The 26,260-nt window shown below is 48.8% G+C and overlaps 1 protein-coding gene across 1 annotated transcript in view; it reads right to left on the bottom strand.

Moving 5' to 3' along the window:
• DOCK2 (dedicator of cytokinesis 2) overlaps window positions 1–26,260 on the bottom strand; it is a 470,704-nt gene that overhangs the window by 119,065 nt on the left and 325,379 nt on the right. Inside the window, exons 31-32 of the mRNA XM_054976977.1 lie at window positions 20,257–20,357; window positions 20,103–20,161 (exon numbers count right to left, since the gene is read on the bottom strand). Coding sequence (XP_054832952.1) covers window positions 20,103–20,161; window positions 20,257–20,357 — 160 coding nt within the window. The remainder of the gene's footprint in view (window positions 1–20,102; window positions 20,162–20,256; window positions 20,358–26,260) is intronic.

Raw genomic sequence — 26,260 nt, 5'->3', positions numbered from 1 at the left:
TAAATAAAACTTCAGTTTATTGATTACAGAGTGCTGCTAAGAATAAATCACTCAGGTTCAGACAAAATCCACAAAGCAAATAACCTGTCTATTGCTTAGCTGAAATCTGCCTCATTAAAACTCATAAAGCTTGCTACCCTTACATTTCTGAATACTGTCTACCTGGTTGTTTCTTACAGGTCTATTTAGCAGGTGTGCCTTTTTCCATGCCATGCAGCACGTGGCACGCTGAAGCATTGAGGAGTGTGGAGTCTGCAGTTTCTCTCTCACATAATGGTATGACAGTCTGCATGTCTTAAAGAAGCCTCAAAGGGCTGTACACACACATTTGCAGGATTGTTAAGGATTAATCCTCTCAGAATCAGAGAGCTTTGAGTGGCAGGCTACTCCAAGTCTTTGGATTGGGTAGCCTTGGCTGGAAAGAGGAGAGTCTTTTTTCAGTCCTAGCAGAGAGAGATCCAGTGTGAAGGAACTGAGAGACTGTGTCCTCACGGAGAGCAATTTTAGCACGACCAGGAGAACTGGGAAAGTTGGCAAGGAGGTTTGGGAAGCAGGTGGAGACTCCCAAACAGGGCAAAGAAAGAGGTAGATCTTCTAAGGAGAGGTGATTTTCCCTACCCAGTCAAACAGTGCCAAATTCTATCACGCAGTAAATATCTTTAATGTGGACTGACATGCTGTAATGCAATTAATTTTTGTTCTCTGTTCAGAGGCAATCATAATCTGGAAGAAAACATGTATTTTCTCCCTATACTGCTTATTCTTGGATACTTATTCAATTTTAAGTAAGTAGCACATTGGGGATGAAATAGTAGCCCTGAGACCACTGTATATTGTTGTTTCAAGAACTATAGCGATAATTCATTTTGTGCACGCCCACCCATAGTGGGAAAACCATGAAAAATGCAAGAACACACTTACTTATAAGTGATAGTTAGAACGTGGACGAGCTCATTGTAGAATTGCTGCTGACTTTGATGTATCTGAATCAAGAGTAAGTTAAGATTTTTCTGTTCCCCGCTTCACTCTTGCCCACACCCAGTTTTTAACATTTAAGTAATCTCTAATATTAATGGTAATTGGAACTGAGAATCCAAATATCCTGCTTCTTCTGAATAAAACTTATCAGTCCCTCTAAACTGCACACGAGGGAACAAAGGAAAAAGGAATGACAGTATGATAAAAGGAATCATTCTGTTTTAAATGATGCTATAATCCCTTTGTGGATTACAAGACACAAAACCAGGCCACCCACACACAAATGAAGGGTCTGTACATACACATAGGAATCACTAGGTATATATATAAAAATCCAACTTTATACATTAACCAAAAGAAGACACCCCCCCCCCCCTCCAAAAAAACCCAGCCCAATAAAGGTTAAATATACTTCAGAAGAGACAGTATGTTGAGGGTAGCTGAATGTCAGTGAAAAGAAAAGGGTTGGGAAGAGAAACTAGCCTGCTTAACATCTGAGAGTTTAGAGAATCCTCGCAGGGAGGATTCTGAAGGGCAAAATGGGATTTTTGAATTGTTTATTCCTCTCCCAGCCTGTTATTCTACACAGCCTCCCAACCTTTTACTACGCCTAATAGTACAGTGGCTGGACCCTGTATGATAATGAAAGCAGCAAAATCAGATCACCCGCAGGCAAGGCAGGAGTTTCTACATACTCTAGGGATTTCCCAGATATGCATGAAAATATGACTTTCTAAATTAACCAAAGGAACAAACAATGGCCTGATGACTCAACATGTTCCGTAATGGACAGAATGTTGAGAACAGCTGAATGTATGTTAAAGGGAAAGGGGGGGGAGGAAATAAGGTCTGGTCAAGACCCTGAGGGATAATGTCCATGGGAAATGAGGGGGCGAAATATTCACTTCACCATATAATTTCTCACCCTACCCTTTATTTGCTGAACTGATAAATGAGAGGTTGCAATGCCAGTATAACACATTTGCACACCCAGAACCCCGAAAACAAAGTGATATCCCTCTCTCCAGACTGGAAACCAAAAGCAGAGAAATAATGCTACCACACCAAAATTTATCACTCAAGACAAACTAGTTCTTGATAACTAATGTTAAGATCCAACTAAGGAAGCTGTGAAAGTTACAAGACTTACAAGGTTCACAAAATGTTAGCAACTGTTTCATTGTCAAAAGCATTTTTTTCTATTATCCATTCTTGTCCCTTCCCTTTTCTTCTGAGTAGATGTTTTGGACAGTTTTTATGCCCTCACTATTTCAAGGCGTACATGTAAATTGCAAGAATATACCTGAACATGTTTTGTATTTCTAGTTATGTTATCATCAAAAAAGAGGGAACATACTTTTTGCTGGTGCTGAACTAGAAATTTGGTGTTGTTACCGTTTGCATTGTTTCCAGTGCATATTGTGTGTAGCACCACACATAGCAAGAAAAACCCCAAATGTCTAACTAGCAGATATGCAAGGCCTCCTTTGTGTGCCTCTGCTGCACCTAATCAGGTGATAGTGTCAGGCAGCAAGAAGTCCTAGATGAGATCTCACTGATCAATGCTCTACTGGCACAGCAGATCATGTGACCAGGTTATTTCCTAGGACTGGCATGCTGACAACTGCACCCTCACTTATGAAATACTTCTTGGTCACCACAAAGGCGGCAGCTGGGGCTGCCAATAACTGTACTCCAACAAAAGAGGCTCCCCCAGGAGAAAACGCAAAAGCCAAACAGAGATTCTCCCACCGTCAGTTACTACAGTAACTATTCGGTTAACTTCAAAGAGTCTATTTAACAAATGTGCAAAGTGCAAAAGTGCATACAGTGTAATAAATATATAAATAGTAATCCAGTTATAAATAACAATAAATAATTCATACACAATAATCACAATTCAATAAACAGAAATGCAATAAAGTTCGTCACCAGTCAAATACACAATGATATTGTTCAAAGGTACAATCCATATAAGTTCCTATGTTTGTTCTCGTTGTTGTTATCATTCTTATTTACAGGTTCAAAGATCTTCAACCAGAGGCTCCTAATGGATACAGAGGTAAGTAATGGTCTAAATCTTTGTCAGCACTGTATAAACTGTATTTGTTTTCTATTTCAGCTGTCCGCTCTGCCTGTGGGATGCTGCTGGACGTGGCACCGCCCAATGTTACCAGAACTGCTCTTTTATTATAATGGGGAATTAGCTATAGCAGTCTGTAACTAAATATTAAGCGCGGATCATAACCTATGTTTACGGAGGTCCCGATCCCAGACACTCTAGCGAAAAAGAGGCAGACAACGAATAAGTTCCAAACACGTGTATTAAGTGTGGCGTAATGCCTAAACTTGCACAAGCATACAGAGAACACACAAGACCTAAGGAATACAGAGTAGGAAATACAGAGACGTTCGCATTAGCTGGTTCCCAACGATGATAGGGGGAATACTCACTTATCCTGGAGCGAAGCAGAGACACAGCAGCGAGGGTGGCCCAATGCCAGCACTGGGACCACAGACGGACAGCAAGGAAGTCTGGATAGGAATGGCCTAAGCACCGAGTGGTCTGGGAGACCAGCTTAAATACCCCAAAACGTACCCTGGGGCTGGTGCTGTACTTGGTGGTTCTCACAGTTTAAAACAAAGGTTCTAATGGGCTACTGAATGGCTTAGATGGGCCACTTTAGTAATCAGATTGTGATAAGTGACACCTCAGGCAGAGGGGACAAAAGAGGGAGGGGGAAATCCAAGTGGGCTGAAAGGATGTTCCAGCGGACAGGGCTTGTCCTGATGTCATCAGCTTCTGGAATGCGGAGGTTCCTTTGAGATGCATTCTCTAAGTGCTTGGGATGGTCAGCACTTAGCTCTTCTCCGGGGCGGCTCCCAAGATATGCAGAGCGGGGCGAGGGGCTCTCGCTGCGGACGTGGTGTGCCCGCTTCACCGAAATGGCTTCTCAAAGCAGTCTTCTTCCTCTGGGTCTTCTGGGTGCCTGAGAACATGGATGCCGGCTGGGCATGGCTGGGGCTGGATAGCAGGCTGCCCGGTAGCGAGGGCAAGCTCGGGGGCCGGCTCGCGGGAGGCTCCAGGCGGGAACTGACCAGGGAGCGCCTAGCCAGGCTCGCTGGAGGTTTCCCCGGCTGGCGCCCAGCTGCTAGCAGCGGCTTGGGCCCATATGAGGCAGGCTTCCATGGAGGCAGGGGAGCAACACTTTAAAACACAGTCCAAAGCAGGGAACAGGCACGGTCCGTGGCAGATGGCAATGCAGGCACGGGGCACACTTGTAACAGAGTCCAAACACACACTGGGAATCCCAGATACAGGTCAGGGCAGGGCTGTCCAGAAAGAGAGTCCTTTGTACAGTCACCCAAACATGGAGTCAGGGAACTACACAGTCTATTGCAGAAGCAGGGCAATTGACACGCAGGCAGGAAACGGACACGTGTATCAGAGCACACACGTGCAAGGCAATCTTTGTGCAGCAATAAAACAGCAACGCAGGAAACTTTAACACAGTTCATGCCATGCTTTAAAGCAGGGGAGGGGGCCTACTTGGCAACAATTCCCCCCCTCGGAGACCCCGTGACGTCAGGCGCGCGGGTCTCCGAACTTGACTTCAAAGGCGAGGTGGTCGGCAATGTCCGGTGGTCGAGCTTCGAGCGAAGAAGGAGTGGGAAGGGAAGGAGGGGGAGGCGTCACTCAAAAATTTAGTTTGGAGAACCACCTAACCGAATAAGTGCAATTTAGATCAGCCAATGGGCTGCAGGTCTCTGGGTTCACACCAGGGGGTGTGCTAAGTGCAACCGTCAGAATAAATAGCAATAATTCATAGGTAATAGCAATTCATAGTGATATAGGCAGCAATGAGCAATTCATGCATATAAATAGCAATAATTCATATTTGTGTACATTGATCAATTCATACATGGGAATACTTCATACGTAATTCATGATGGGTTAAAAGCACTAAAAACCAGGAGCAATTCATATACATGGATTAATTCATAGGCATAAGATTAAAAGCAAAGGCAATTCATGGGTCAATTCATGAATGCAGGATTAAAAGCAATTCATACAAGATAAAAGTGAAATGTGCAAGCGAGGCATAGACCAATTCATCAAGGGTGGAACAATTCATAGGTGTTTAAAATCATAAATACATATATATATGATTAAAAGCAATAAACCAGGAAGTTAAAACCAACTCATAGATAAAAGCAGCAATAGTAAAAGCAAGTGCGGAGAAATAATTCATGGGGGGTAAGCGGCGGAAGGGCTCATGGGGGACAGAAAAATAAACTCTGCGATTAAAAACCAAATCAATATGGCTGGATTAAAATCAAATTCATAGACTAGAACTGCCTCGGCGGAGGGAGTTGGGTTAAGAAGGCAATTCAAAAGGTTAAAATCAAATTCATCGGGATAAAGTTCATGGGCGCACTTGCAGTGGATAGAGAGAGGGACTAGTTCGGGGCTAAATTCATGGGAGTAAAATTCATAAGAAGCAATGGCAAGAAATTCATAAGAAACTTAAAACAATGGAGCAGCAAAGATCACAGACGGCTCAGTCCGCAGTACAGCTGCTGGACTGGGTTGCATATATACAGGAACAAGTAAGCTTGGTCCATGTGTTCCCCAAAACACACTTCCACCCCCCTTTGCTGTCTGCGTCAATCCGCAGAGCAGGGTCGGCAGGCGGCGAGAAGGGCTTCAGGCGCACAGTTCTAGTCCTCATGGAGGTGGCGCTGCTGGCGGTCGTTTGGAGACGGGCCGTGGGCCGGGAGGCAGAGTAATATGTCCCCCCCTAGTCCACAAGAGGGCCTCGGAGCGGAGTCCGGCAGCAGAGCGTCCATGGGGCCGGTGCAGGATCCGTACACATAATAAAACATAGTCATAGTTCACGACAACATAAGCAATTAAACAAGGGTTAAAGGAGGGCGCCAAGAATAACCTTTAGGGCAAGAGGAGGTCGGGGTTGTAATGATCCAAGCGGTAAGACAGCTGGAGTTGCTGGAGCTGTCGGCGGCTCCAACAGCCCAAATAAAGTAATGAGGCACATAATAAAACTTGAAAGGCCAAAATCACAACGATCGGGTGCAGAGCCAAATTGTAAATTCCAGTGGCAGTGGGGCTCCAACCAAAGAGGGTCTCCCACCACGAGTGCTCACCGGTGGTCTTGATCCGCTGGGCAAGATCCAAAATCTCCTTTCCGTTGTGGGACACAACCAAAGCAGTAGTGTCCCCGTCCCTTTGGATGCTCTGGAGGGTACGGTGGAGCTGCGGGTGGGCCAGGAGCTCGTGGATTAATTCCAGACCGATGCCAAGGGGAATGGGCTTCACATGTCGATAGATGGAGGGTGCCACCAGGATCTCTTCTTGGGTCCAGACCGGTACCGTGTAGGTGAAGTCGCAGGCTGCTACCGAAGACAGGTTGCAAAAGCAGCGGTTGACTCCCGGAATCACGGGCTTCAGCTGGAACGAGTTCAGGACCACGAAGTCGCAGGCCGTTCGCACGCAGGCACATCCTTTCCCAAGGTAGACCACAGCGGAGCTGTTCTCCCGGACGACCTCAAAGGAGCACTCGTTGAGGGCGTCTACTTACGGGGCTACACAGGGGTGATGAGGTGCAAAGGCTTGGTCCTGGCAAATGAAGCCGGTCTGGTCTCGATGCTGGCACCCTTGGAGGCTGACGAGCTGCCATCCGGTCGGGGTGAAGCGGGCCCAATGGTCGGGGTGGCGGGCGTAGAGGACCTCGGTGTCGCTGACTTGGAGTCCCAGAGGCACGACTGGGTACACATGGAATGACTCGTGCGCACTGGCCGTTAATAAAAATAATTTAAGCTCCTGGGTGGTCGGTGAGAATGAGGAATTTACGAGAGACCACCAGGATTCAAGCTCCAGTTCAATGGGTGACAATTTGGGCATAATCAATCTTTTAATTTCCAGGGGCAAGTGCCCGTCCGTGGCTTGCCGAATTAGCCCCATGGCCACAGCCTGGTTTAATTGTTGGGCTTGCATACATGCCATGGCTATTGACACGTTGCGTTCAACAGACTGCGTTCCTTTGAGCAGCAGAGAAAAATCTCTTTCAATTTGACTCTCCCAGTTAACTAAAATGGAGCTGATCTCGTGTTGCCCATTCGAAATGGAATTTAGGGACTGCACCACCGGTTTACCTAAGTCGGAGATGCTAGTCGTGACATGGGCAAACTTATTAGCGAGAGTCTCAATGTTGACCGAATCCATGATTGCTAAGCCTCCGGCTGCAGGAGCAGTCCAGTCGGCAATGCTTCGTCTGGCACGCGAGAGAGAAGGAGAGGGATCGATCCACAGTTGTAGCCATGCATTCCAACCCTTGCTACCGGCCTCCAGATAGGGAGCGCACTGCGGCAGCCTCTGGGTTATATTTAGCTCAGCTAAGTCTATGCGGATCTCTTTTAACGACATTTGCGGGCGGACTAGAACTCTCTCTCGAATGTCAGTTTTCAAAACATGGGAGCCCACTATATGCGTGCCGCCTTGGCTTAATCGTTCATTGCTAGCAATCAAAGGGTCAATTTGAATGGTGTGGGTCTCCTGGGTCCGGATCAGCAGGGAATAATTGCCTGGTTCGTGAGTCAAATTTACAAAGAGCAGCCCAAGCCGGTGAAATTTCTCTACTAGGGGCTTGGTTTGGCATTCGGGCGTCTGCTGAACCAGTATCCAATCGGGTGGGCCATGTTTGGCTAGGTCTTCCTCCTTCACAATCCAGGTCAGGTTCTCCCAGCGTTCTATAGCAAAGGAGAGAACTGCACCTGAAGGGGGCGTGATAGTGACTGATGCAGATTCAGTGGCAGTGGTGCCTAGTAGGATGGTCATTCTAAAGGGGTCTCCTGCCTTCCATACTGCGGCCGACACTAAAATAACTTCACAGTATGGTCCGAAAGCCTCAGTAACAAATGGCGAGGTTTCGAAGTTGGCAGGGGTGGTATATTTGTCTACCACCGGGACTGCGGTGGGGGCTGGCCTGATACGGGGAAGAAACATACAAGGAATCGGAGCAAGTGGTGACACTGTGTCAGTAGGCGAGTAGCATACTAGTTCCTGGGACATAGTTTTTACTCCCACACATAAAATAACAAGCTCTGGGGGTCGGATCCACTGCTCTTCACAGCTGCGAAAGTTAGTGCGATCCGTGGGGGTGGTCATATTGATCTGCTGCACAACCTTGCAGACCATCATTTCGTTTCCTGCCAGGGTATTGATACATCTCCAGTGTGGGTAGGGCATTAATTTGGACGGGCGCCCCTCTATTAGGGTGCCTGCCAGTACGAGCAAACACAGAGTAGCCAGGTGCCTCATCTCCTGGCCTTCCTTTTCCTTTTGTGGTGAAAATATCCTGGGGAGACCTGCGGATATAAGTACAGGTTCCCTGAGTTTGTTGCAGCATAATAAATGAATGAAGTGAAGTGGGGAAAAAGAAAAGGGAGAGCGTTTTTCTGCCAGCACAGTATGTTAAGCGGGGTTCGAACGAGAAGTCCCAGGGGCACTAAGCGAGCCTTCCAGCTTGTTGCTCTGGGGAACTCCTGTACGAAGATTTCTTTCTAAAGCGTGTATATTTCAGGGGGGACGTCTTTACGTCGAGCAAGGGTCGGCTGTGCGTTAGGCGGGATTATGCAAACTCGCCCCAGGGGTCCCTGGGTGCCTAGACTATGTGGCCTTCAGGTGCCCCTTGCTTGGCGGCGGGCTGCTTTTATTTTGCGGGCTGAGAGCTATCGGTCCGGCTTGGCCTGGCTTTGCCGTTTTAAAAGGAAAAAACTAGAGAGCGGTTTCCATTAACTATAAGGGTTGCTGCTAAAGGAGACCTTCGTTCTATTTTTCTAAAATAATTTTTAAGTAGGGGTGGTTAGGGTTGAAGGTATGTTTTATGATGGTTTGCTTTTGCTTTGCCTTTTTCCCTCTGCTTTTTTTGCAGGACCTCATGTATGTATTTCGGCGGACCATTTTTTCCTAGGATCAATTTTTGGAGGGACTCCCTCGGGAGGCCCCATTTTCATGTTAAAAGAAAGAAACACACAAAGCAAAAGCACACGGGTGTGGGGTACTTTTAGGTTGCCCTTACTTGGGGTGCCTGGCAGGGCTTCATTATATCTTCAATATGTCTCCCCCCCTTCTTTTCCCTTATACGGTACGGGCAAGGGAAAAGATTACGTGGGGCGGGCGGCTGCTGGCGGAAAGAGCCGAAGTGGAGCCGAGGGTGCTCGGCAGCGTTTATCGAAAAGCGGCGGAGACGGCCGAGATCTGCCGGCGCCACTGGGTCTGGGTTGTTCGGGGGTCATCTTGGCGTAGGGGATCCTGGCTATGTAAATGAGGCACGCTGCCCCTTGTGCGTGGCGAACGCACCCCAATAACATATTCCAGGGGTAACATATTTACAAAATACTGGCGGGTCTTTTACTTTTGCACTAAAGCGTACTAGATGGTGGCGCCGTATAGCAACTCACCATGACGAATATGAACATTAGTAAAAGAGGGATGTTGGGCTATCTGGGGGTCCTTTTCCAGGGGAGGCACGGCCCCCAAAGCCGACCATCATGCGAAAGCGTGGGTCTGGCAGGTGAGACCCCGAATCTACGTAGATGCGGGATCTTCACCAGCACGGCGGGTGAAATGTTTTCAAATACGGAGATCACCTTTATTGGTGTGTCTCCAATATTGGAAATGCATTCACTTTTGGGCTAAAGCCTCTCCAAACACTTTCACACACAGCAACTCTCTTTTGCCTGTGCAATTTTTTTTCCGAACATGCGGCTTACAATCCAATTAAGAATCACTCTCGGTGGTGGTCCTATTTGGCTTTGGTTGCCGTGTCTTCCCCAAGGGTCCCAACTGTGGGGCCCGCCTAATGAAGTTAAAGAATAGAACTGGAAAAACTTTTGACATTCACACCTATATCTACATATTCTACTGTTTCTTTTATACTAAGGCTAAAAAGGTCTGGTCTAAGGGGACACAGGGTATCTCTGGCCCAGGGTGAAGGGATATCTGGCGAATCACTGGGCAGAGGGGGGCTGGGCTGGTGGCGGCTCCCCCAGGGTCATACACAGGAGGGGCAGTTTGCAGCGGCTTCCCTTTCCATTCTTTTAACTGAGAGGCGTGAAAGTATTTTAACCAAGTGCCTCCTGTCTTTCTCTGGATAGCTACCTGATAGACGGCTGGGGAGACTCTTTTCGTGATGGGGACTGGGCCTTGCCATTTGGCTGCTAGTGAATGCGCCTTTTGCGAGAACTTCCTGTACAGAACGAGCTGTCCTTCCTCCCACTGCCTGGGGTTCCTGACCCATCCTAATTTGCGGTCCATATCTTTCTGAGCGGTGCCCAACTTCTGGGCCACTTGCATGTGGACAGCGTGTATGGATGAGAGCAGATCCTGGACCCAGGCGTCATTAATCACTACGGGCTGCATATCAGAAGGGAGCTGCGTATCTAGCCAGAAGGCTTCCGGGAGCTGCATTCTTCGCCCTGTCATTACCATATGGGGTGTGAACCCGTGAACTGCGGTGGTACCTCTGATGGCCATTAGGATTATGGGGAGTTTTTCATCCCAGTCTCTCCCGGAGGAGCGAACCATTTTGCGGAGAGCCTCCTTGAGGGTCCGGTTGGTTCTTTCTATGGCGCCCGAAGCTTGAGGGTGGCCGGCTATGTGGAAGCGTTGCTGGATGCCTAGCGCCTTGCAAAGCTCCTGTGTGACTTCTCCGATGAAGTGTGAGCCTAAATCAGAGTCCATGACTCTCACAATGCCCCATCTTGAAAAGACATTGTTGAACAGTAGTTTGGCTGTGGTGGCTGCATTGTTGCGCTTGCACGGAAACGCTTCGACCCATTTGCTAAAGGGGTCTATGACAGTGAGACAGTAGCGATTGCCGCGTGGAGTGGGGGGAAGGGGGCCGATAAAGTCAATCTGTATGCGAGCCCAGGGTCCGTTAATTCTCTGATGCTGGAGGGGAGCTCTAGGTCCGGTGGGGTCTGCATTGACCATAGCGCAGGACAGACAGTTGTCCACCCATTGCGCTACTTCGGTGCGCATGCCAGGCCACCATCCAACCTCTTTTACCCTTTCCAGAGTCAGGTCCTTGCCTCGGTGTCCCTGCTCGTGGACAAACTGAATCAGGTCGGCCCTGACTTCCAGTGGCACTACCCAGTGGCGTTCACCGGCTGCATCTACTGCCCAAACTATGCCTTCCTCTTCTCGGATCATTAGTCTTCCTGTCTGATCTCTCCCTGCGGTTAGGAGGTCAGTTATTTCTGGGTCAGATAGCTGTAGTTGCGCTAGGTCTAGTGTTCCCGTAGTTCCCTGAGCCTGGCTGCGGGCTTGTGCGCGAGTGGTGACAGGGTGTAAGGGGCAATCAGTAGCTGGTTCCGGTAGGGGAGCATTTTCAGTGGCGGCTGCCTTGGCTGCGAGGTCTGCCTGGTCATTCCAATAAGCGGTCTCTGAGTTTGTCTTCTGGTGTCCCTTGACATGGGTAACCTGCGTTGGGCCTGAGCGGGACTGAAGGAGTGCTGCTACTTGCTGCCATAGCTGTAGGTGGGCTACGGGTTTCCCATCGCTAGCTCTCCACCCCTGATTCTGCCATACCGGGAGCCAGACCGTGGCGGCTTTGGCCGTCCAATCCGAGTCTGTGTAAATGGCAAGCGGGCTTTCTGGGGGCTCAAACTCAAGCACTGCCAGAAGCGCTTGCACCTCAGCCGCTTGGCTGGAATGTGGGCGGGCTGGACCTTTGAGAGTATGGGCGTCACTCACTCGCACGGCGCCGTAGCCTGTCCGAGGAGAGCCTCCAGCGTGAAAGGAGGAGCCGTCACAGAACCAGCATGTGAAGCCGTTCTGTCGGGCTTCCTCTAGCGGGACTCCCCAAGTGACTGGCCAAACAACCTGCGGTGGCGGGTCCAGGGGGCACTCGTGCTCGGTTCCAGTTACTAACAGGCCATAGGGGGCTGGTGGCTCAGTGGTTTCCTTTTTGAATTCCACTCCGCGGTTGACTAGGGCCAGGGTCCACTGCGCTATGCGGGCGTTTGAGACTTGTCCATCTTGTATTTTTCCCGACAAGATATATTTGAGAGGCGTGTGAGTGGTTTGAACTATTGTGCGTGACCCTCCTATGATAAATTCCCAATGGGTCAGACTCCAAACTAGAGCGAGGCAAGTCTTTTCGCATGGGCTAAACTTGGTCTCTACTGAAGTTAGATTGCGAGAGGCATAGGCTACTACTCTAGCGGTTCCCGCTTGCTGCTGGGTGAGCGTGGCTCCTATGCTCTTGTCGGATACTGCTAACTGAATAAAGAATGGCTGGGTGACATCTGGATGGGCTAGGGCCGGGGCTGCGGCCAGACTGCGTTTCAGCTCGGCTAAGGCTGTCTGTTGCTCCGGTCCCCACTCCCAGGGAGTGTTCTTCTTGAGGAGGGCGTAAAGGGGGCGAGCCTTGTCTGCAAAGGACTCGATGAAGTCTCGGGAGAAGTTAAAAGTTCCTAGAAGGGCTCTGAGGGAGGGGACATCGGTGGGTGCAGGCAGCTTGGAAATGACCTCCATTCGCTGGGCGTCCGGGGTGCGACCCTCGGGTCCCAGGGTCAGACCCAGGTACTTGACGCTGGTCTGAACCAATTGGGCCTTTTCCCTGCTTGCCTTGAACCCAGTCTCGCGGAGGAGTTCCAGGACTTCCCTGGTGATTTGGCGGGCTAATTCTTCCGTGGGGGCGTGGACCAAAATGTCATCCACGTAGCTCAGTACGTGGGGCCTCGAGGAGGGTTGGAGGCGTTCCCACATCTGGACCACATGGGCATGACAAATACTGGGGCTGGAGTGGAATCCCTGGGGTGTCCGTTTGAATGCGTATTGCTGGCCGCGGAAAGTGAACGCGAACTTGTACCAGCAAGACTCATGCAACCGGATGGAGTGGAAAGCGTTGGCCAGGTCTATGACCGAGTAGAACCGGGACCCAGCGGCAATGGCCGTTAGGATCTCATTGTACTTGGCCACAACCGGGGCAACTGGAGGGGTGGTGGCATTCAGGGCACGGAAGTCGACCGTCATTCTCCAGGTCACTCCATCTGCTTTTAGAACTGGCCACAATGGGGCGTTGCAGATGGACTGCATCGGGAGTATGACGTCCCACTCAAGGAGTCCTTCTATAGTTTTGGCTATCCCTGCCTCAGCTTCCGCTGGGTACTTGTACTGTCGTTGGGGAGGGGGGTCCTTTCCTTCAATCAGGACGCAGGCGCCCTTCACTATCCCACACTCGGCCTTGTCTGTCACCCACACTTCGGGAAAGTCCTGAACCCAGGGGTCTCCTGTGATGGGGGCGAGAGGAAGGGGGGCCTTAAGGGCTGCACATCGATGGACTGCATTGACAAAGTCTGGGCCTCCTGGGATGCGCCACAGGAGCCCATTTGCTAGGTCAATGGTCAGTCCCTCGGCACGGAAAAATGGCATGCCCAAAAGTCCATCATCTTCTCCCCGGTTTGCGCAGGCCGAAATCCTGGTGGCCAGGTTCCCAACGGAGAGGGGGATATCCTGCCAGACCTGGGATTCCTGCATGCCGCCTCCAAAACCGGCGAGCTGCATGGTGGTGGGGGTCTGAGTTCCCTTAGTGACTAAGGTGGGCCGGAGTATATTAAGTGAAGCTCCGGTATCTATGAGGAGAGTGGCAGGCTTCTTCTTTTCCCCGGGAGTCCCGATCCCTGCCTTCACTGTCGGTCTCCCCCATGTGTCCGGCTTTAGTTTGGCAACTATGCCCACGGAGGGAGACTGGGACTCGGGGCAACCCTATTCTGATCCTGCACACTGGTCGGTGGAAGCGGCGCTTCCTCTAAAGGGGTTGTTGGGGCTCGGTCGTTCCCGGACCGCCGCTATCGGGGGACTCGAGAAGGGAGGGTCTGGCGGTAAAGGGGGCGCTGACGGAGGTACTGGGGGCTGTTGCTGGTCTTCCCACTCCATGATCGCCTTCATTAGAATGGACGTGGGCTTCCCATCGAATAGCTCCATGTTCGCTCCAATGTTTTTGAGGCGCATCCATAGTTCCCAACGGAGGGAGTCCCTGGACTGGGGCGTGCTGCCGCGGTCCCGGTAGCCCTCGTGGTCGCCCTGCGATGCTCCCCAAGCGTTAGACTGATCTGGAGGCGGGTAGACCTGATGATTGTACGGGTGTGATGCTCGCGAGTGAGAAGGGGCTAGGGGCGCCTCCTGTAATCGGGGCTCGTGGGGTCCCTGCTGGGAGGAGGAACTGTAACTCGGGGTGGGCGCAAAGGAAACTCCCGGGCGGTAGTCCCTTGGTCCTCTTCCCCGGTTAAAGCTACTGCTCCTTCCCCTCAGGATCCCTCCCCTTGCCTCCGGGTACGGGCTGCGTCCCTGCGGTCGATATTGAGAGTGGGGGCCGTGATTGGCATAGGTGACTGCACTTATCGGCTCGCTCTCCTTTCTACGAGAGGCCGGGGACTTCACATGGCGGATGGCGCCGGTCTCTCGCAACAGGCCAGCAATGCTCCTGATGCGGGATTCCAGCTCTCCCCATGTAATGCTCCCGGGCTCTACTCCTGCTAGGGCCAGGCGGGTGGTGCTGTTGAGTCCATCTATGACTGCCCTCCTAAATTCTAAGTCGTCGAAATCCGGCATGTCGCTCAAGTCTAAATCCACCTCGTCGGCTAGTTCGGCTAGGAGCTGTTTCCTGGCTAAATATGCCTCTGGATCCTCTCCGGGTTTTTGAGACTCTGCAATATACAGGGCCTTTAAACTCTTGGTGGGCCACAGGAAGGCGCACAACTCTTTCATGGCACCGTACTGACTGCGAGTGGCTAGTCTCCGGTTAGAAATGTATGCGTTGAGAGAGGTGACTATTTCGGGGCTGGCACAATGGCGGGCCAGCTGAGCTACATCGGAGCCACTGGCGGAGGGCTGGGACATGGTCACGTGAGCAAACCATTGTATAGCTGAGTCTCGGTTCAGGGGTCCCATTCGATCCGCTATGGCTTGGAGCTCATCGGGCCTCCAATTGCGGGTCTCTTTAACTATTCGGTCTGTCTTCCTGCCATCCTCATCTGTGGAGACAATTTCTTTGGTAGCTATCGGATGGAGGGGCTGTGGGGCTTCCTCGGGCTGGGGCGAAGGAGGTGACCAGCTGTCGGTACTACCTTCGGGGAGGGCCAGGAGGGCTGCGGGATGCACGGCGGAAATTACGGCCTGCTGCATCCCCAGGTGCTGCTTTAGGGCCTCTAGCTCCCTCTTACAAGCGGAGTGGTCTGCTGCGGCTATCTTTGCGACTTTCTGCTCTGCCATGAACTGGGCAGCATGGGTTAATTTTGCAATCTTCTCCTGTCCTTCAATTACTGCGTGCTCAGCCATATTGGCACGAGCGGTGGCTACTTCAGCCTTGTGCTGGGCGTCCTGGAGGGCAGCGGCTAGTCCCTGCTTTTCCAGCATGAAGTTAACGCGTTCGGAACGCCACTCGGCTGCTTTTTCCTCATGTTCCTTCTTTTCTCTCCTTAGCTTTTCTATCTCCTGTTCCTGTTCTTCCTGAGCTATCTGTAGCTTATTAATTAGGGACACGCTGTCCTGCAGGGCGGTGAAAAGTGCCCAGGCTCCATACCTATCCTTCTTACTGGACCTAGGTTTCTCTTTTTCGCAAAAGTCTTGGAAGGCGCTTCTGACTATCTGGAGCGGGTCGGGTCCCTTGAAGGAACCGGCTTCCCAAGGGCAATCTCCCTTCTTAACTAGCCACTTCTCCAGGCGGGGCACGGTGGGGGCTGCCCGGTACATTTTACTTTCGTTTAAGGCTGATCTCGGGGGAGGTTAAAGAGTGGATCAGCGACACCAGGGGTGGGGCGATTGAAGCTCCCTATAAGTTTTCCCGTCTAGGGGCCGTTCAGAGGTTATTTCCCTTCGGGTCCTCGGGGATTCTTACACTGGGTTCTTAGGGGTTTTTAGCAACTTTCTCCTCTCTATGTTCCTTTGGGAGGTTTATCCTTCCCTCCGGTTCTCAAGGATTTTTAACTGGGTTCTACACAGGTTTTCACCAGGGGTTTTTAAGGTCCTACTTTTAGGTTTACAAGGGTATTTTTAATGGTACTACACTCGGTTCTTCTCCACCGGGGGAGAAGGAAAAATTCCTATTCCCGTTTCAAGCTTGCCTACAAGCCACGGGACCAGGAAAAGTTTACCGGCTCAGAGGGTGCTCTCAAGCTCTCTAAGCCCAAGAACAAAAACGCTCAGTGCTTCCAAGCCTCTGCTCAGAAGCTAAAGCTCAGGGGTCTCCCAAGCCTATACTTGGAAAACCAAAGCTCAGGGGTCTCCCAAGCCTATGCGCTCAGAAAACCAGAAATGCTCCCAAGCCTCTGCTCAGGAACTGCAACTAAGGGGGTCTCCCAAGCCTATGCTTAGGCAACCAGAAATGCTCCCAAGCCTCTGCTCAGAAGCTACAGTGCTCTCAAGCTCTCTGCCCAAGAACTATACTCAAAAGTGTCCCCAGGCCTCGTGCTCAGAGACAAACGGTTAAACTGTCTCCAAGCCTCGACCAAAAGACTAAAAGCGCTCAAGGACTGCCTCTGCACGTCCCCAAGCAAAAGTGCTCAGGAGTAAAACCACGGTACTCCCAAGCGGAAAAAGCGCTCAAGAGTTCTACCAACTCTCAAGCGAAAATGTGCCCAAGAGTCCCACTGACTCCCAAGCGAGGTGCGCCCACGAGTCTGACTTAAAACTCGCAAGCGGAAAGGCGCCCAAGAGTCTACCTTAAAACTCTTAAGCACGGTGCGGCCGGCTGCCGCGGGGCTTCAGGAACCTGGCTTTAGATTCCCAAAGCTAACTAACCAAACGGACTAACGATCCCTTCACGTTTCCTCCGGAGCGGGGATTGAAGCCTAAGTGCTGGCAGGAACGGGGTTTGGACGGACTTAGGAGAGACGGGGGAGGGCGGAAGAGAATTTTATATGTGCTGCTTCAGGAAGTATATATATGCGTATATATCTAGAGCCTACTTCTGGGATCCCACCCACATAGACGCGTTTAGGCGGCCCGGAAGGTGGCCAGGAACTTCACCAGTTCAGAGGTCCTCACCCACAGTACACCGGTTATAACGGCTGGAGGGCCTCGCGGTGCACCACAAAAGGCAAGTAGTCCAAAGCTGGCTGAAGGAGGAAATGGGGGAAAAGCCAACCCACAAGATAGAAATGCTCACTAGAGCCACACACACTCACACTTTTAATTCCCTGAGCTAAATTGCGCTCTTTACACTGAGGTCTGGAAAATTTTCCTCTAAGTCAGTTCGCTGAAGACACGCGTGTCGACTCACGTGTATTCACACGAACTGGGTTATGCCCGCATTCTCCACCAGTAAACTGTTACCAGAACTGCTCTTTTATTATAATGGGGAATTAGCTATAGCAGTCTGTAACTAAATATTAAGCGCGGATCATAACCTATGTTTACGGAGGTCCCGATCCCAGACACTCTAGCGAAAAAGAGGCAGACAACGAATAAGTTCCAAACACGTGTATTAAGTGTGGCGTAATGCCTAAACTTGCACAAGCATACAGAGAACACACAAGACCTAAGGAATACAGAGTAGGAAATACAGAGACGTTCGCATTAGCTGGTTCCCAACGATGATAGGGGGAATACTCACTTATCCTGGAGCGAAGCAGAGACACAGCAGCGAGGGTGGCCCAATGCCAGCACTGGGACCACAGACGGACAGCAAGGAAGTCTGGATAGGAATGGCCTAAGCACCGAGTGGTCTGGGAGACCAGCTTAAATACCCCAAAACGTACCCTGGGGCTGGTGCTGTACTTGGTGGTTCTCACAGTTTAAAACAAAGGTTCTAATGGGCTACTGAATGGCTTAGATGGGCCACTTTAGTAATCAGATTGTGATAAGTGACACCTCAGGCAGAGGGGACAAAAGAGGGAGGGGGAAATCCAAGTGGGCTGAAAGGATGTTCCAGCGGACAGGGCTTGTCCTGATGTCATCAGCTTCTGGAATGCGGAGGTTCCTTTGAGATGCATTCTCTAAGTGCTTGGGATGGTCAGCACTTAGCTCTTCTCCGGGGCGGCTCCCAAGATATGCAGAACGGGGCGAGGGGCTCTCGCTGCGGACGTGGTGTGCCCGCTTCACCGAAATGGCTTCTCAAAGCAGTCTTCTTCCTCTGGGTCTTCTGGGTGCCTGAGAACATGGATGCCGGCTGGGCATGGCTGGGGCTGGATAGCAGGCTGCCCGGTAGCGAGGGCAAGCTCGGGGGCCGGCTCGCGGGAGGCTCCAGGCGGGAACTGACCAGGGAGCGCCTAGCCAGGCTCGCTGGAGGTTTCCCCGGCTGGCGCCCAGCTGCTAGCAGCGGCTTGGGCCCATATGAGGCAGGCTTCCATGGAGGCAGGGGAGCAACACTTTAAAACACAGTCCAAAGCAGGGAACAGGCACGGTCCGTGGCAGATGGCAATGCAGGCACGGGGCACACTTGTAACAGAGTCCAAACACACACTGGGAATCCCAGATACAGGTCAGGGCAGGGCTGTCCAGAAAGAGAGTCCTTTGTACAGTCACCCAAACATGGAGTCAGGGAACTACACAGTCTATTGCAGAAGCAGGGCAATTGACACGCAGGCAGGAAACGGACACGTGTATCAGAGCACACACGTGCAAGGCAATCTTTGTGCAGCAATAAAACAGCAACGCAGGAAACTTTAACACAGTTCATGCCATGCTTTAAAGCAGGGGAGGGGGCCTACTTGGCAACACCAACAGACTGCTAGCCCCACCTGTTTAGCACTTTATGCTTTTTCAAGCATAAACATTGTTTCTACGGATCTGTCATTCACCGGATGTACCCTATTTCCATGAGAAATGAAAGGTGTTTTTACTGCCAATAACTGTCACAGTCCTCTGCGTTCTCTCTGCTCCACTCAAACATTTAAACAATCTTTAAAGAAACACAAAATGAAGAAGGAAAGGAAGATAAAGGATAGAAGGGGGTAAAATACCCAGTGGGATTTATTTCTCTTTCATTTCCCACCACAGCAAAGGGTGGAGAGACACTTATACATACACATTTACACATCAAGGGCCCCATCATTCCTTAAGGGAGAGAGAAAAGAAACTTTCTTTAGGAAATCAGAAATGGAAAATCTGTCCTCTCATGTTGCAGGACAGCACATGCTACGATTTCAAGTGATTATTTGCTTATTTATTTTACTTCTTTTATATCTCACTTTTTTCCCCAATGGGGACATAAAGTGTCTTACAACAGTCTCCTCTTCTTCGTTGTACCTTCCCAACAACCCTATGAGGTAGGATGGGCTGACAGGATGTGACTAGCCCAAGGTCATCCATAAAGCTTTCATGGCAAACTGGGGATTCAAACCTGGGTCTCCAGATCCAAACCTGACTCTAACTACTATACCACAATTATAGTAAAATTTGAGTCCAGTGACACCTTAGAGACCAACAAGATTTTTCAAGGGTATAAACTTTCAAGGGTCAACTCAAAACTCCCTTCTTCGCCTCAATGCATCTGAAAAAGGGAGCTTTGACCCTTGAAAGCTTATTCTCTTGAAAAATCTTGTTGGTCTCTAAGGTGCCACTGGACTCAAATCCTGCTGTTCTACTACAGACCAACACGGCTACCTACATGAAACCACAAATATAGATTTCCAGAGAGACTGGCCCAAAACAACAGGCATCAATATTCAGTGTAGTGGTCAGAGTGATGGAAGCTTACCAGGTAACCTGTCTCACAGAGAGAGAGATTGTGAGGATAAAATGAAGGAGAGGAGAATAATATAAGCTGAACTGCATCCCTATTGGGTTAGAAAGGCATGTTGTAAATGAAGAAATAAAGAAATACTGCCTTGCTTTGTCAGGCAAACAAATTGATGCAGGTGGGCTGCTGGTAATATTTTTTCTCTAGTTCCTCTCCCTGGCAGTCCTGGCAAGAGTCCATTACTAGTTTCCTCCCAACTTCATCAGCCATCAGCGTTTCAAATGCAGTCATTTTGTTCGATAAAACTGCAGGCATTTAGTAACCCAGAAATAAATATAATAAATGTGTTATCAGGAATGTTGTTCAAACAGCATAGGTGTTGGCTCGATGTCTATGCTTCTGACTGTACTTACTTACCAAGTTTGTACCACATGTCACGGATAGCAAAACCAATTAGGCGTCTCATGTCCCCATACCTGTAAGGAAATACAAAAAACACCATCTTTATCAAAGCTTAATTTCAGAAATGAGAAGGAAAAGATAGTTTCACATGATCAAAAAGCCGGCTTACTTGTTCAGGATCTTAATACATTTTGCATGGGAGAAATGTTCAAGCTGCAAGGAGTCTTGTGTGATGAAAGCTACTGCAAGATGAAAATAGTTGTTCCACAGCTGTAAATTGAGCAGAAGACAGAACACTGAATAGTTGTAATGGGTTTCATCTAAAATGGAAGGTAATATTAAGCTCATGAAACCTAAATAATTTATGAAGGCAGCCAGCGGAATCCATGCAAGGTTATAATATTATACAAAGTTGTAAGCTGTTATTACCTTGCAATTAGAATAAAAGACAAGTGTGTAGTTTTTATACTCACTGGCCTGTAGTCCTTCTGTAACATCAGGAGATTCATATGGGGTTCATTAGCTAATAACAGTAAACCACAAGTTGCAGCTGTGCCTGTGAAATTCTGCACATCCCAAGCTAATTGCAACTCCCCAGATCCAAAGAAGCAATGTAATTATGTTGTGTTGTGGTGGCATAAGTTAACTGTAGTTCTGTGCAAAACTCCACTTGGTCTTCATGAAATGCAGTAAGAACAAGTGTAAAATATGGACAAGGATCACTTTTATTCATGTCGAAGCATTCCCTTTTATGCATCTTTCCAAGAGCTGTACATTCTAGTAGCCTTATTCTCAGTAACAGAAGATGAATTGATGTAAATTTTGCCTCTTTCCTTTATGGCAGAAAACTAGAAAGGTATATTTTATTGCAGTGGTGAAATATAATCAGTTACAACCTCTGGTTTAAACTATCAGTACAGAACAAAATAGACATGTTTTTTTCTATGAAGACATTTTTTTAATATTAGAAATTAGCTGCATCATGATCAAAGCATCCTCCCTCACTTCTTGTGGAACACAGCAGTACTAAAATTTATTCCAAAGATTTTTCCACTCACAGAAAGCGCCCATGGATGACCAGATTATAGCAATGATTCTGGAATCCATGCATTGCAATCACATTTATTTCTATGTAACTACATGGACTTCAACTGACTTATGTTAATAAATTAGCTAGCAACTACTATAAATGTTATGCCTTCTTAAGAGATCAAAGTTTTGATATTTACACAGGAGATTGTTCCTTTATGACATTGGCACCTGAATATACCACTCACATCTTTTAATGCCATGTAAAATAATTTAACTACCATTCCCAAATCCACATAAAATTTTATTTTATTTCTTTTATTTATTTAAAATATTTATATATGCCCACCTTTCTTTTCAGTATCTCAGGACCCAAGCTGGGTAACAATAATGTAAAAACAAAATTGTAGGGAAAAAAACATTAAAAACAACATCTTGAATAGACATGGGCACGATCCAAAAAATAATCCCAATTTAGCTGATTGTGATTCCGCGGCGACACCAAACCCAGGTACCTGAATCGGAAATCGGGAAAGCCGACGCGGGAGGGCGCCCCGCGGTTTCCAGCACTAAAGGAATGGTGGGTGAGGAGGATGGCAGCCGCCGGGCCCGGCAGGCCCGTGGAGGTGGCAGCAAGCCGCCTCCCCTCAGGGGACGGGGGGGTCTGTCCCCACGGGAGTATGCCGGTAGTGTCATGGGGGGGGGGACCAGAGGAGATAGCTCCCTATTCCCTAATTCCCTATCCACTGAAGCCCAAAGCTAAAGCTCCCCCTCTCTCTCTCTTGCACTTTCTCTCTCTAAAAGCGGCAAGCGAGAGCTCACCTCTGTCCCACTCCACCCGTGAGCGGAAAGTGAAACTTTGTTGCGCAGCACATGGCTATTTATAAAGCCTGGGTCTGCTACGCAGGACGGCTGTGTTTGGCTGTAAAAGCTGCCTCTCAGGCTTTGCAGAGATGAGATTCGAGTGCCCATGGCTACAGAACACCCCCTTCCCCGCCCTCCCCTCTCTTCTCCCAAATGGACGAGACGGGCGCGCGCTTTTCTGGCTGCTCTGTGGTTGGAATGAAGCACTGCTGATCAAGGAAAGCTGGGCTTCCATTCGCGTTTCCAGGGCAACAGAAGGAGGGCAAACAGCTCCGGCATTCCCCACGCTCCGTTTCCACGGGGCTCCATTCCCTCGGGAACAGATGGCTGGTGCCAGACTGTCTGCAGACTGCAATCCCGAATGTAAACCGATCGATCTGATCGAGACCCGATAGAGCGCCCCACATGAGCGCTGAACCGGGAGCCGTGGACGGAACCCATCAGCCCGGTCCCGATGGCGCAAACGCCAAAATCGGGGCAATTTTCAGTCCGTAATTCCGATCGTGCCCATGTCTAATCTTGAATGTTCTCTGACAACAGGGAAGAATGTGTTTGGAAGGAACCTGGGAAGATTCATTGGGAGGGCTTTAAACTGGCATTGCAGGGGAACGGAGGCAACTGGCATAGGAATTTCAGGGAAGAAGGAGAGCAAATAGCACAGGCCTACTCAAGAAGGCCAAATCAAAGAGGGGGGATGTTTCAAGGTTTGCAGTAGCTATTTACCAATGCCCAAAGCCTGGGCAATAAGAAGGAGGAACTTGATCTATGACTTAGCAAGCATTACAGAGACTTGCTGGGAAGATTACAGTGCCTGGAATGCAGTAATGAATGGGTATGAGTTCTTCAAGAAGAACAGGAAGTGTTGTAGAGGAGGTGGAGTGGCTCTGTATGTGAGATAGGGTTCCCATTCCCCCGCCCGGGGTGGAGGATCACCCAATCCCACCTATCCCCCGCCCACTTACTTGGCTGGTGGGGGGGCGCTCCCTGGACCACCCCCTCCTGGGTGGTGTGGCGTGTCCCTGGGCAGGAGCGCACTCCTGTGATGTAAGAGCGACCCGCTCTCACCACCGCCACTGCCATGGCCTCTTTTTGCTAAGCAAGAGTGGGCCATGGCCATAGTGCCTAGAGCAGCCTGCGCCAGTGAGGTCAAGGGCCCCTTTGACCAGGGGGTGCCCTTTGACCCCCTGCATGATGATGTTACTTCAGGAAGTGATGTCATCACGTGAGCTGGGAGTGCACACACGCTGTACACACATGAGAAGAAAGAAGCCGGGGTAAGTGACAGCTCCCAATCCCCAGCCAGGAGAGCCAAGAGACGAGGGGATATCCCGTCAAGGCACTCCAAGTCCCTGGCAACCGTAATGTGAGGAAAGGGCTTCATTGTCAGGAAATACTGGAAAAGGAAAGTGACAGCCCAGTGAAAAGTGTCTGGGTGAAGATAAAGGAGGGAAGGGTCTGCTACAGGCCACCTGACAAAGGAGATGGGGTGAATTCTGCCCTCTGTGAGCAGCTTAATAGGGTATCCAAGAAACACAACCTTGTAATTATAGAAGACTTCAACTTCCCTGGTATGCTGGGAGACCGTTGTATTTCATAGAAAGTGTCTTAAAAATTTAATGAGGGAGATGTTGGGGAGAAATATTTTGCATTTTATATATTCTATTATAAAGATTTCCGATTTATACAATTACAATATACAATCCCTTTTTTCTTTCTGTATCCCCTCTTACTATTATTCTGTTTTTCAAAATAAAAATATATTACAAAAAAAATGTTGGCTGATGGGGTAAAGGTGGTGGGAACCTTGGGGAGAAGTGATCATGTCCTCCTAGAATTCCTTCTGCTGTGGAGTACCAAGGCAGTTTGTATGCACATATTAGATTTTAGTAGGGCTAACTTTAATAAACTTAGAGATATGATGAGAGTTAGAGCCAAACTACAAGTGACGCCTTACACAGGTTGGACACTTGTCAGCTTCCCTCAAGTTTTGATGGGAAATGTAGGCATCCTGGTTTTACAGCTTGGCTCTCCATTACAGCTGCAAGTATATAAACACTCAGGGACCAGATTAGGAGTCAGACAGTACCGTAAGCCAACTGACCGATGTGCCTAGTTAAATTTTGCATCCTTTCACAGGAAGAATTTAAAGAATAATACCCGCTACGGCCAATTTTTGCGTCTTAAACGAAATTCCTCCAACAGCCTGGATTTTGAAAGAGAAGCGCAAAGATTGAACGGGGCATTTGCCACACGGGGGTATCCTGAGAATGTTATTTGGGGGGCTTTTAGGAGAGCACACGCAGCCCCTAGGAGGTCACTTTTAAAACAGGCTAGGGTTGGGAGAGAGGTAAGCACAGGAATAACGTGGGCTCTGGATTTTTCCCAGTACTCGGGTGAGATTGTAAATATAATTAGAGCAAATTGGCATATCATCAATGACATACCGGGGTGTAATATACCTTTATGGATTGGATACAGGCATACCAGAAGTCTTAGGGACTATCTGGTTCACTCTGATTACAGTAAACCCATTGTGCAGGATCATTTACCCACGGAACACTTTCCCTGCGGGCACTGTAATATATGTGATTTAAGTGTCCCCCTTGCATTCTTCACACACCCACACACTGGTAGATCGTTATATTCTTGAGCCTACTCAACCTGTTCATCTGCGAACGTAGTGTATATTATCAGATGTTCCTGTTCCTTATGTTATATTGGAAGCACTACCCGGTCCGTTAGAGTCCGCATCCAGGAACATTTGTCAAAAATACGTACAAAATGTTTAGCAGCACCATTGGTAGAGCATTTCCAGAATCATCATAGAAATGAACGTGAATTAAAATACTCAGTACTGGAAGTAGTAAAATCAAACATCAATAGCACCAATGATCTATTAAAAGCTGAAGCACAATGGATATATAGGATGGAGAGTTTAGAACCTAAGGGTTTAAATAATGCGATTAATTTTGCAGCTGTTCTGTGATTCTCGACAGGTGCCTTCTGTGAATTTTGACAGGAGCTTCCCAATGTTCCTTGATACAAGCTAAGCAGAGAGTATATAATTACTAATGATTGGTTAGGGCATACCTTTGGTTGAAACATATTGACCTGGAGCATACTTGTGACGCGTGGGTAGGACTTATAGTCTGCTTTTTCTGTAAGTATGAATATGATGAATATAACACTATGATTGTAAAAATTATGTGAGTATATACTTGTAGTGTCAGCTGTTTGTATTGTTACAGTGAAAACAGTGAAAACATTGGCTGTGAAGAAGATTTACGAAACGAGCAAAGTTAATTGCTGACGGGCTCGTTGCCAACTCCATGGAGATTATCAGCCACTCGGGGCCAACCAACTGCGTGGAGATTTTCAGCCACTCATAGCCGGTGGGCTCAGGAATATACCTTGTATTATGAGAATTCTGCCAAATATTGATAGTGACTGTTGAATGAACAGCGACGAATCATTGCACTTACAGCATATATACAGAGAGACTTTATTTATGAGCAATATGGACTAGGCATATATATTGGTCTTGTACTGAATTACTGTGTATATATTGGTTATGTATTGAAGTATTGAATATATTGTACTGGCACTTGCATTATATAATAATAACTTTAGATACATCTGGTAGTGTTATGGTATTGGTTCCCAGGGGCTAGCCCCCTTTGGTTGGTAGTTGTATTTTCAGAACCTCTCCTTGTTGTTTGTGTGCCTACATTTCCCAACAAAACTTGAGGGAAGCTGACAAGTGTCCGACCTGTGTAAGGCATCACTTGTAGCTTGGCTCTTAGTCTATGGACACTAATGCTGGAAGGGAAAGGAACAAGTGAAGGGCAGGCTCTCCCAAAAGAAAAGCTCTTGACGGCTCAAGCCATCTTCATTCCAGTAAGACTGAAGTGTGGTAGAGGATCTAAGAAACCATGTGGATGAACAGAAAGATCTGTGATGAGCTCTGGAAGATAAAGGAGATGTTCAAGAAATGGAGGGAAGGAAATGCATTTGAAGAGCAATATCTAGGGGTAGCTAGGCGCTGTAGGGCAGCTGTCAGAGAAGCCAAAGCTCAGAATGAGTTCAGCCTGGCAATGAGGGGTTGCCACAACAAAAAGATGTTCTTTAGATATGTGAGGGGCTTGGGTTTAACAAAAGGACAGACAGATCAGCTCTGTCTTACACGCTGTGCGGAACTGTGTTAGGTCCTGCAGGGTGCAGATGTCTGCAGGAAGAGAGTTCTACCAGGGCTGAAAAGGTGCTGGCTCTAGCTGAGGACA

The sequence above is a fragment of the Eublepharis macularius genome, chromosome 4 (genome assembly GCF_028583425.1).
Source record: "Eublepharis macularius isolate TG4126 chromosome 4, MPM_Emac_v1.0, whole genome shotgun sequence".
Classification (NCBI taxonomy): Eukaryota; Metazoa; Chordata; class Lepidosauria; order Squamata; family Eublepharidae; genus Eublepharis; species Eublepharis macularius.
The sequence above is the reverse complement of the archived record's forward strand: the minus strand, read 5'-3'. Positions and strand labels throughout refer to the sequence as shown.